At 37.0% G+C, this 12,873-nt stretch overlaps 1 protein-coding gene across 1 annotated transcript in view; it reads left to right on the forward strand.

Annotated features, from left to right (window-relative positions):
• MSH3 (mutS homolog 3) overlaps window positions 1–12,873 on the forward strand; it is a gene marked incomplete at its 5' end in the record, with an annotated part of 184,857 nt that overhangs the window by 1,102 nt on the left and 170,882 nt on the right. Inside the window, 2 exon segments of the mRNA XM_081231819.1 lie at window positions 334–454; window positions 10,289–10,509. Coding sequence (XP_081087945.1) covers window positions 334–454; window positions 10,289–10,509 — 342 coding nt within the window.

Consider the following 12,873-nt stretch of genomic DNA (forward strand, 5'->3'; position numbering starts at 1 on the left):
ACTTTTCTAAATATCAGTTTTTTTTTCTTAAAGGTATTCTATTTAACATAGGTAAATAGGGTGATTCATAATCTGAGATAGGGGAAGGCTGATCGAGTGAAGAAAAGTAGCAGCCTTGGTTCTAATTCTAGGAGGGCTTGAGGTGCTGAGGCTCATGACTTGCCAGTCTCCACCTTGTCTTTGAAGATGGTAAAACAGTTCACCCATAACTCTAAATAGATGATTCTATGAAGGATGGATGGCAAGAACCTTGCTGTCATTCAGAAGTAAAGTTTAAATTATTTTGCATACATCAAGTTTTGAGATTAGAGATAATATCATTTTCTAACATAGGTTGCAGAAATCGACAGGAGTAAAAAGAGACCACTGGAGAGTGATGGGCCTGTTAAAAAGAAAGCAAAGAAAGTTCAAGAAAAGGAAGAAGGAAGTGATTCAGTAATGCCTGGGAACCCTGGTGAGTTCTGAAGCAATTTTTCTTCATTCTTACAAGTCATGACTCTGATATTCTCACATTCTCCTGAAGGCAGAGGAGACTGTTGGAGTATTGCGCCATTTTTTTCCTTTGTGGAGAAAGGTCTCCATTGTGCTTGAGTAGACTGGCCCCTTCATAAGGGGTGGTGTGGCTAAGAGGTTGGGGGAGTGGAGGTAAGAGCTGGAGTTCTGCAATTTGGCTGTAGTTCTCCCAATTTTCTCTCTTATTCCCTCTAGCAAATTCTTGTCTTGATTATAAAAGTAAAACGTTCTTGTTATAAAAATTTCAAACAATACAGAAATGTAGAAGGTGGACAGTAAAAGACCTCATAATCTCTCCCTTTCAGTAAGGGCTACTGCTAATTTTGGGGGGTGCTGTACAATTCTTCCAGGTTTTTCTGTTTATACACATCTATATGTACTCAAATAGACCCCCAAATTAGTTAACTAATAATAATGTTTTATAAATTGTATTATACTATATATACTAATTTGCAACTGTTTTTTTCCACTTAGCAGAACATTTTGAACAATTTTCAATGTCAGGACCTGTAGATCTACCCTGTCCTTTTTAATCATGGAGCTGCTTTTTCTGTATGCTAAAGGGTTTTGGGTAAAACCACTGTTCCTGAGCTGTTGGACTTCTAGGGGAGGTATTGGATACAGATGGTTGAGCAGATTTTTCTCTAGTTTTTGGCCTTAGACAATTTGTGATAGGGGAGGACAGAAAATGCTTCTTTCTTCATTATCCCCAGGAATTTAGGTAAAGAAAACGAGACAAAACCAAAAAAAAAAAAAAAAGTTTCAATTTAGCGTATCAAGAGGTAAAATTTGGATTTAAGGTTAACATGAAAGACTTAGTATGAAATAACTATAGAAATGGAGACGTATGGTTAAAGAGAAGGATAAATCTGATGATACCCTTTTTCTCCTCCTACCTGAAGGGGCCATGATGAGAGGCATGACTTGACAGAATTCGCATTTCCCAGGGTTGTCTACCGTTCTTTGCTTTTTTACTGTACATAGCTCTGATTATTCAGTTTTTCAGTAAATTCGTCAAGCTGTTAATGAACCCTCTGTTTGCCTGCCATTGTTCTACAGGCTTTTTGTAGTTCTTTTATTCTTCCAAACAACCCTTGCTGTCCTCCTTTTTAGAAGAGGTGGGTGATAGGTGAGGATTGAGGGTTACCACACTTAAGTAACTTTTCCAGGCACCCAGGAGAGCTGAGGTGGAAAAGGGGCAACAGACTTGGAATGTTTTGAAATAAGACCTTTGCTACTTGGTAAAAATCACACTCAGGAAGAAGAAAGAGCTTTCCCCAGTCTAACACTGGGTGATTGCTCCACCTCGGGTTTTTTTTTTTTAAATAACAGATTATTAAGATATAATCACATGTTATACAATTCACCCATTTACCATATACAATTCAATGACTTTTAGTATATTCACAGAATTGTGCAGCCCTCATTAAGTCAATTTTAGAGCATTTTCATCACCCTCAAAGGAAACTCAGTACCCAATAGCAGTCACTTCCCATTTTCCCCAAGCAGCGCCCCCCTCACCGACCTAAGCAACCACGAATCTATTTTCTGTCTATAGATTTGCCTATTCTGAACATGTCATATAAATAGAATCATACAGTATGTGGCCTTTTTGCCTGGTTTCTTTCACTTAGCCTAATGTTTCCAAGGTTCATCCATGTTGTAGCATGTATCGGTACCTCCTTCCTTTCAAAAGTTGTTTTGATTTAATTTCTTTTTATTGTGGCAAAATACACGGAACATAAAATTTTCATCTTAACCATTTTTAAATTTACAGTTCAATTAAGTGCATTCATAATTTTGTACAACCATTGCCTCCATCCATCTCTAGAATTCTTTTCGTCTTGCAGAATTCAAACTCTATAGCCAATAAATAATAGCTCCACATTCCCCCCTCCCCCAGGCCCTGGCCATCACTATTCTGCTTTCTATGATTTTGAGTACTCTAAATTACATCATTCCTTTTTATTGTTGAATAATATGCCATTATATGGATCCACTTCAGTTCTTAATTCTTCAATTTATAAGCTCTTTTTTATACCTAGGATCCACAGGGTTAAGGAAGCTTTTATACTCACAAGGAAACCTGATACATTTGAAAAGTGATTTAAATATGTGTTTTGAAAACAAATTGAATAATAATAAAAAGGTAAAACATACATTTGAAGAGAAATTCAAATATATATCTCTAAAAGAAGAGAAGTCACAGTAAACTAGGTAAAGTATATATTAGAAAAGTCCTATATTTAAGAAGAAAGGGAGTGATAGTATTCCTTCAAAGGTTCTTAACCTTTAGCATTTGTGACATCAAGGTGTTTTCGGTGTTTTTTAATTAAGGTGTTGATTTCCCTAATATGTCTTTTTTCCTCTGGCTGCTTTTACGATTTTGTATTTATCACTGGTTTGCCCACATTTGATTTTGATGGGCCTTAGTCTAGTATTTTAAAAAAATTTTTATTTTTTCATTAATCTTTATCCTGTTTGGAGTTCATTTAAAGCTTCTTGGGTTCCATGGGTTTATAGTTTTCATCAAATTTGGAAGAATTTTTTAGCCACTTTTTTCTCAAATTTTTTTTCTGTCTCTTCCCTTTCTCTTCTTCTGAGAGTTTATTAATAGGGATGCTAGATTACTTAATATTATCCCTCAAATAAGGAAGCTCTTTTCATTTATTTTCCAGTATTATTTCCCCTTCTGCTTCATTTTGGATTGATTCTCCTGCTGTATTTTCAAGTTCAGTGATATTTTTTTCCTGTAGTATCTAATATGACGTAAATTTAATTCAGTGAAATGTTCAGTTCAGATATTGTATATTTCATCTCTAGAAGTTCTGTATTGTTCTTTTTAAAAAATCTCCCATTTTTCTCTGTGAATTGTATTTCAGTAAAGCTGTTACCAAACAAAAACCTTCTATTCTGCTCCTCTTTATTTTTTCCTTTTCATTCTTGATTATATGGAACATGTTTATAATATGTGTTTTCATGTCCTTATATGCTAATTCTGTCATCTCTATCATTTCTGGTTTTGTACACCTTGACTGATTTTTCTACTTTTTGCATGTTTAGTAATTAATTATTTGGATTGTGTTTTGTTTTTTTGTTTTTTAAATTTATTTATTTTTGGCTGCGTTGGGTCTTCCTTGCTGTGTGCGTGCTTCTCATTGCGGTGGCTTCTCTTGTTGCAGAGCACGGGCTCTGGGCAACTACTGAAGTGGGCTTCAGTAGTTGTGGTGTGTGGGCTCAGTAGTTGTGACTCACGGGCTCTAGAACGCAGGCTCAGTAGTTGTGGTGCACGGGCTTCGTTGCTTCACGGCATGTGGGATCTTCCTGGACCAGGGATGGAACCCCTGTGCCCTGCATCGGCAGGTGGACTCCCAACCACTGCGCCACCAGGGAAGTCCTGATAATAAGTATTTTGAACTTTGTGTTGTGTGCTGGGATTTGTGTTTCTTTAAAGAATGTTGAATTTTGTTCTGGCAAGTAGTTAAATTCCTTGTGGATCAGTTTGATCTCTTTAGGGATTGTTTTTAAGCTTTGGAAGAGAAGGTCTAGAGTAGCCCCGTTCTTAAGCCTTGACTTCTCTAGAGTTGGGAAAGGGTGCATAGTTGCAATAGCACACCATTATATAGTATTTACACCATACAGAGACAATACATGTTAATAATCTTTAGATTATAGATAATAGTAAAATGTAATAAAAGTTTTAGGAAGCAGTGAGGTCTGAGTATTTATTACCTTTGTTTTGTTTTTTTAATTAGATGTTGGGGGTAGGAGTTTTTTTTATTAATTAATTATTATTATTATTTATTTTTGCTGTGTTGGGTCTTCGTTTCTGTGCGAGGGCCTTCTCTAGTTGTGGCGAGCGGGGGCCACTCTTCATTCCGGTGCGTGGGCCTCTCACTATCGTGGCCTCTCTTGTTGTGGAGCACAGGCTCCAGATGCGCAGGCTCAGTAGCTGTGGCTCACGGGCTTAGTTGCTCCACAGCATGTGGGATCCTCCCAGACCAGGGCTCAAACAAGTGTCCCCTGCATTAGCAGGCAGATTCTCAACCACTGTGCCACCAGGGAAGCCCCCTGTTACCTTTGTTTTTAATGTAATTCATTTAATTGTAAGTTTATATACTGTAACATACTAGCTGTGTTTTACAACTGGCTCACAAAGTTCTTGAAGATTTCACTTACCGGTATGAGCTGGCTCTGTTGTCTCTCTGTGTGGGCTAATTTGAGCTTCCTCATAGCGTGGTGGCTGGTTTCCAAGAATGAGTATCCTGACAGAAGCTGTATTGTCTTTCACAGTCTAGCTTTGGAAGTTATATAGTGTCACTTCTGCCATACTCTGTTGGTTGAATTAGTTACAAAGGCCTGTGGGGGTTCAAGGGGAAGGAACATGGGTTCAAGGGGAAGGAACATGGATTCCACCTTTCAGTGCAGGAGTGTCAGCATCACATAGGAAAAACATATGGGATGGAATATATATATGTCTGGCTACCTTTGGTAAATAAAATCTCCCCAGATTCAGACTTGACTTTTTGTTATTATTCTTATTTTAATTACAGATAAACAGTGTAGAACTCTGTCTCAAATGCATTTTGATAAATACAAATATACATTATCTTAATACTATATAAATGTGGACTTTACAAAATCAATTAAAGATATTATAAAATATAGCCAGAGTATATAAAAATAAGATACAATTTTTTAAAAAGACCCGGGAAATGTATCAAATATTATACCTTTAAACCATATCCAGAAAGTTCAAATTGAAATCTGCCTTAAATTCATTTTTTCCAGTTTACCCCAGACCATTTTATAAAAGACATCGATTAATATTTATAATTATTACACACTACAATTAATATCCTAACATCAAAGCTACTTAGTTATTTTACATTTTTTTAAATTGAGGTATAGTTGATTTACAGTGTTATATTAGATTCCGGTGTACAGCAAAGTGATTCAGTCATACATATACATTTTTTTTTTTCGGATTTTTTTCCCTTATAGGTTATTACAAAATACTGAGTATAGTTCCCTTGCTATACAGTAGGTCCTCATTGTTTATCTGTTTTATATATAGTAGTTTGTATCTGCTAATCCCAAACTCCTAATTTATCCACACCATGCCCCCCCCCCGACCTTTCCCCTTTGGTAACCTTAAGTTTGTTTTCTAACTCTGTGAGTCTGTTTCTGTTTTTGTAAATATGTTCATTTGTATCACATTTTAGATTCCACATATAAGTGATATCATATATTTGTCTTTGTCTGACTTACTTCACTTAGTATGATATCTCTAGGTCCATCCATGTTGCTGCTAATGACATTATTTCATTTTTTTTTATGGCTGAGTATAAAGCTACTTAGTTTTAGTGAAAAAATCAAATTTTTTCATGGAATCAAATATGCCATTCCCCAAATTCCCATTTTTGCATTCTGTAATGACTGCCTATTATACAGGGTAAAAAGTTTTATCCAACAAACTTTCCATTTTCATTTTATACTCTTAAAAAAAGAATCACCTTTTGACGTTTAAAACAACATGCCCCAATTTGGAATGAATATTTAAAAACAAGGGCACTAAGATTAAAAAATAAGTCTTTTAAAACAAGAGGAAGTTCTGCCCTTTACCTGGGTTTCTGTTGTTAGACAAGATTTGAAACTGCCTCTTAAATCTATTTATTTTTCTTTTTAAGACTCTCCTCCTTGACTTGTGTCTTGTTTTTATCTGCCTAAGCTTAAATATCTTCTTTTGAGCTTAAACCCTCAAAAACATTGGCTGTAAGTTATCTTCCCAAACAGAGAATTCTTGAGACCCTGAGATCTATGAACATGGATTTGTTGTTTTTAATTCATTATAGATGTTTAATACATGTAGAGAATCATAAGCTTGATAAATTTCACAAACTGAAGTCACCTATATAACCGTCACTTAGATCAAGAAACTATATTACTAGGACCCCCAGAAACCTCTCTGTGCTCCGTCCCACTGGCAACCCCTTCCCCCCACCAAGGATAACCACTATCTTGACTTCAGTATAGATTGGTTTTGCCTGAACATTGTGTTTAAATTTAACTGATTTAAAATATGTTTGTAATATTCCAGAGGTTTTTCTCTTTTTCCTTTTTTTAAGATGAATTATTTTATCTGTAAAACAGATTCTTATACAGATTTTTGAAAATCTGTTTATAGTGGCACATATTTATATTTCAGTATCTACTCTGTGCTTTCTTCTAGATTAAAATTCTTTATTTAAAATATAATTCTTCTACCTCCTTGATCCTTCATAACCTAGGCCTAGAGGAGGAAGCCTGAGTAGAGAAAGTAACTATTATGTATTTACATTTTATGGTACACAAAAAATTAAAGCTCAAACAGTGAAGGTGTTAATTCAGTGAAAGATTTTTACTGAGAAGTTTTTGGTCTATTTAACATGTTGGGACGGCAACCAATGGCCTGATTTCTGGGGCATATCCTCTTAAGGGCTCAGAGACTTTAGTGATAATGCTGGCAAGTCTTAATCTCATATTGTGGCAATTTGATAGTTCATTTCATGGCATCTTCAGAAAAGGAAATAGTATGAGGTTTTAAGTATAGGAGCAGAATATGGAGGTTGTTAAGGTTTATTTGGGTACTGTTAAACTAAAACAGGAGAACAGCAAATTATTTTACCAGCAAAATGGATTTATCTGGGAGCAGGTAAGAACTGCAATTTAGGACATGCAACTATGGCAAACCACATGCAAGTTCAGCAAGGCAAAGGAGAGGAAACTCTTTTATAGAGAAGAGGAATTTGGGAGGGTCATTGGAGGAAACTGGGAGTTCAAAGTGTAGTGGCTTTTCTTTGGCTGAGTTGTGACAGTCTGTCATTGTTTGTAATGTTGCCAGGCAAGGAGAAAATCTTCCTCCTGCTGGTGGTAGTAAGCTAGTGTCACTTCTATAGGAGATGCAAGGTAAGTCTCTTCCTGTTGGGATCTGTATTGATGCTGGGTAGTATGTCCAGGAGAGCTCTCCCTGCTGGCCTCCCAACTCCATTTTAGGAGGTTTCCCTTTTAATTTTCATAGTACTCAGTTTTCCATGAGCCAGGTTTTTCACAGTAGTTACAGTCTTCCTCAGACCTAATGGAGGGACTGGTGCCTATATCTGTGTCCCTTCTTAGGCATGAGGGTTTCGTAGCTCTTGGGGGCTTTGCACTTGAGAAGCCTTCCAATTTAGTTTTTTTCATTGAGGGCCTTATGAGGTGTTCAAATCTCTCTTAGGTATCTGTGAGGAAGGCAATGAAAGATTTTGGTTTTCCTGTGTAAGTTTCATTCTTCCCACAGATAACATGTTCATATTCCCCCCTGGTTTTCTTTTAGATGGCTCAAGATTTGATGGTCCTAGGAGCATTAAGAAAAAATTGTAATTTGGGGTAATTGCGTGTATACCAGTTCTTTCTCTTATTTTATAGTTCAGGAATCATAATGGCTTGATATAAATGAACAAGTGTGGGACACCTTCTTTCCTAACTCTTGAGCTGTGATGCACTCGTAGAAAGTCATTGCAGCCTAAGGATGAAAGATGGCTACACAGAAAAAGGAGAGAAAAAACCTTAAGAGATGTGGAAGGGTAGCAGAGAGGTTGTATTGGCTCAATCCAGGATCTTTCTGAACCGACAAAAACCTTTCTGTATTGAGCATAACTCAAGGATGGAGCTTCAAGGTGGAATCTTCCTTGGCAGTGGTGAGAGTAGGGTAGGGTGGGGAAGGATGGTAAGGAGGAGGGCAAGAAAGTGAGCCATCAAGGGCTCTTACCACATGCACGCTGAGTCCTTGCTGCACATCCAGCTGAGCAAACCCTGAAGTTTGTGGAAATAAGGCCATAGACATGGAATTTTTTGAAATATGAACTTTACTGTTTACTTAAAAAAATACATAATGGGAAGAAAAGAGCAGAGCATTCACTAGCTAGAAGAGTCCCTGGCTACTTCACCTTAGTGTTTTTGTTTGTTTGTTTGTTTGTTTTTTTGCGGTATGCGGGCTTCTCACTGCTGTGGCCTCTCCCGTCGCGGAGCACAGGCTCTGGACGCGCAGGCTCCGGACGCGCAGGCTCAGCAGCCATGGCTCAGGGGCCCAGCCGCTCCGCGGCACGTGGGATCCTCCCGGACCGGGGCACGAACCTGTGTCCCCTGAATCAGCAGGCGGACTCTCAACCACTGCGCCACCAGGGAAGCCCTCACCTTAGTTTTTAACACTTCAGTTTTAGATATTCTTTTTTCACATGAGTGCAATTCTAAGACTTATACCCCACCCCCATCCCGGGAAAGTTTTTTTTGTATCGATAGGGGGAAGTCCTTACATAATGTAAAAACTTACAGTACATGTTTGAAGAGTGATTCAAGTATACATCCTGAAAAGGGGAGAATAACAGTAAATAAGATGAATATATACATTTGAAAAGAGATTTCAAATATACATTTTTCTAGCTACAAGGTTAACAGGAGACAGGATAAAGTATAGATCTAAAGAGAGGTTTGAATATTAATATGAAAATATTTAAACTTTTAGAAATGAACAAAACCCAACTCTTGCCCTCAGAGTGTTTTTGCTTTAATGGGAAAGTAAGAGATAATAAATGCAGTCCCAGTTTCTTTATATTAAATAGTAATTACCTAATAGTATTGCTCTAAAGGGTGAAAAGATGTATTCTGGCATATAGTAGATACCCAATACATGATAGTTTCCCTTATTTTATGGGTTGCTTGCTTATTAATAACTGCTAATTGGCAGAGTGTGATAAGTGCTGTAGAGAGATGCGATCTTGCTATAGGAACATAGAGAAAGAAAAGATGACTTTAAACTGGGAGAATTAGCAGAATTTCATGAAAAAGTAGTTTTGAGATGGGTCTTGACGAAATGAGTACAATTTGCCATGTGGAAATTGGGGTCAAGGGCATTCTGGGGAGAAAGAATAGCATGAGCTGTGGAGGCAGGAAGGCACATGTCCTGGGAGTGGTGATCTGGTTTCCTTGGTGAATTCCTGGTATCAGTATCTTTAGGTCTTTCCCATGGAGCTGGTCAGTTTCCCCAGTCCAGAGTCTTGTGAGCTCCTGCCTGGAGGGAGAGCTCTGGCTGCCTGTGTTCTGAGAGCTGGTGAGAAGAGGCTGGTTTCTCCGCATACAGTAAGCCTGTATTCACATCATTCTTATGGCTCAGGCACAGTACTGCGTCTCACCTGTGCCTGTTTTGCCTTTTCCAGAGAAATCTCCAGTCTTCTTCTGAGGTAGAAGGAGGACAGTTACCCTTGAGTTTGGAGTGGGGTAGGGGTCTAGGAATTAAATTGTTTTGAACCAGTTCTGTTTATTTTAGAACCTCCCTTTTTTCCATTTCCAGAGCTACTGGTGCCCTGATCCTTGAGCCATTTAATAAGCATTTGGTGTTGTAAGTAGGATTGGTTCCTGGTTTTATATATTATTTAGGATTTAGCTTTCAGGTATGCTAAATTGGTTATTGCTTATCCATTTATCCTTCTAGCTTCAGATATTTTGTTTGCAGTTGTCACCTCTTCTTTTCTGTCTGCCCTGTTGTAGTTTTTAATAGGATTTCAGGACCAAGTGAAATTAGATCTATGTTACAATATGCCATCTTCACCCTGAACCCGAGGTTTCTTTATTTCCTTATCACATTATAGTTAGATTCATTGCTTTAGTGAGAAGCTCCCTCTTTAAAAATCCTATGCTAATTATGAATTGACCAAGTGAGATAAAATACTATTGTTATATTTTCTTCTGACTTGCTAAGAGCCAAAGAAACATCAGAGGACCAGGAACGTTTTAAAGTCTCTGGAAAAATTGAAAGAATTCTGCTGCGATTCTGCCCTTCCTCAAAATAGAGTCCAGACAGAGTCTCTTCAGAAGAGATTTGCAGTTCTGCCAAAATGTACTGATTTTGATGATATCAATCTTCTACGTGCAAAGAATGCAGTTTCTTCTGAAGATTCCAAATCTCAAACTAGTCGAAAGGTATGTAACTCTTATATAGATGAATATCCAGTTACTTAGAACTGTAGGTTCTGAAGTGCCTTTAGGTTTGTGGGTTCACTCAGGGCACTGGTTCCCAAACTTGGCTGATCATCCAAATTAGCTGAGGGAGCTTTTGCTTTTTAGTTTTAGTTTTTTTTTTTAATTCTTGGAGATTGTGATTTACTATGTATTAAGGCAGGATGAATTGGTTTTATTAAAACAACACAAAACCAAGAAAACCTCCCAGAAGATTCTGATGTACAGCCTGGATTAGGAGCCACTGACTTGGGGGGATTCTTTATTAATAATTAATACAAGCACAGTTTCTTATAGTCCTCCTTATAGTTTCCATGATTAGTCTGGAAAATCACAGTGAATAATTTATAGAGATGTTTTGAGGTTTTTAGTTGAAAGCTTGGCTGATATAATAAATTCAGAGTTTAACCAAACGTATATGGCTTTCTTAATTCTTCCACTGTTTTGTGATTATTAGTATTTTTCACCATTGCAGAATCAGGGAATTTAATTCTTGATCCATCATTGAAATCTATAATTCAGAATTAGTGGTTCTCAGCCCAGCTTTAAATTAGAATCACCTTACTGTCATAATTTTGTATGGTGACAGTTAGTTACTGGACTTATGATCACTTCATAATGTATTTGACTATCAGGTCCCTATGTTGTACCCCTGAAACTAACATAATATTGTATGTCAACTCTACGTCAATGAAAAAAATACTGATAGTAAGAACCCTTCTTCAGAATCATGTTTAGTTAGTTTTCATGAAAAACTGGGCATGGATATCGTTTAAAGGCTCTCATTTTAATGTGTAGCCATGATCGAAAGCGATGGAATTAGAGAACTAGTTCTTTATTTTTTTTTATGAGTCATTTAAATCTAATGAACACTAGGGATTCGTTACTCAGATAAATACTCAGACCAACACAATTTTGTATCTAATTTTCAGAAGTTCACACTCCTTCCCACAAAGTCCAGATTCATGAACTCCTCCTTCAGCCAGGCCATAAGATCCATTGACTTTACATCATCAGAAAAAAAGTTGCTTTGTTTTTATTTTTAATCTTTTTTTAATACTTAGAAGCAATTCACCTGGGTGTAGTGGTTATAAAGTATAGAGGTCAAAAAGTTTGTCTGTGTATGTTTACTTTATTAATTGGAGAATTTATCCTAGGGTCTCATGAGATTTACTGTTGGTTTATACATAAAATGACCAACTTGGCATTTCTGATTCACAGCACATTAGAAGTAACCAGTTAGAAGGGACACCTAGAAATAGGTCCTGAAATTCCCATTTTATTATTCTGATCATCCTCAATTGTCAAGATAAAGTTAAATTGAGTTCAGAATGCTGTCTTTGGGAATATGAAAAAGAGTATATCTGAGAAATATTTTCACCCAAATGGTGGGGGAAAAAAGTTGCTTAATACTCAAGTATTCAGATTGACTTGTTTATTCGTATCCCATATGCTTAAAACTATCTGCTGGATTCCTACTTTCATTCCATATATGAATAAGGTATAAAGTAAGAACTTTCTTTTTCCAGGAAATATATTTTTTTAAGTATTCATTAAGTTTTGCAATATGTGGTTTTCCTGAATTTTAGATAACAGTCATGGAAACGAAGTAGAAAATCCATCATAATTAAAAGCAAATGCATTCTCCAATCTGGTATATTGACCCACTTTTCTCCTGCCATGCCTGTCCATACCTTACCAGGTCTCATTGCTGATCTTTGGAGGTTTGCTTGGCTTCGCTATTCAGATAAACTGTGTCTCTACCTGCTATTCCAGCTAAGCTGAATTTTTTAAACCTTTAGCAACTGCAACTGTAAAGAACGTCTTTCTGGGCTTTCCTTGGACAGCAGTCCCCTCCCTGGGCCATATAAGACATTTCTCTTTCTCTCTTCTCTGCCTCTGCTGGTCACTAGTCTTTTAGGCCATATTTTTAATTTCAGGGGTAGCTGGTAAGTTTTTTGATGTTGGCAGTGACCCAGTGACATTTAATTAGAAGCTGGATTTATCCTTTTGACCCAAATAATTAATCAATAGTCAACTTAAGAAAGAAGTGAAAATTTTTATTTGAGCCAACCTGAGGATTATAACTTGGGAGGTAGTCTCTCAGAGAGCTCTGAGAACTGTTCCAAAGAAGTAAAGGGGGAGGCCAGCATATATGTGATTTTGGTAAAGGGGGTATGTGCACTCAAGCACACAACTCGGTAGAAGGTTGCTGCTAGTCACAAGGAACAGACATCTTAGTTAATGATTTTAGTGCTTTTCTAAGTATGGGATGATGCAAGAATCCAGGTTTATAAAAAAATTTCTCCTGAAAATATCTAACTATCT

The sequence above is a fragment of the Mesoplodon bidens genome (genome assembly GCF_964165515.1).
Source record: "Mesoplodon bidens genome assembly, chromosome: 4".
Lineage (NCBI taxonomy): Eukaryota > Metazoa > Chordata > Mammalia > Artiodactyla > Ziphiidae > Mesoplodon > Mesoplodon bidens.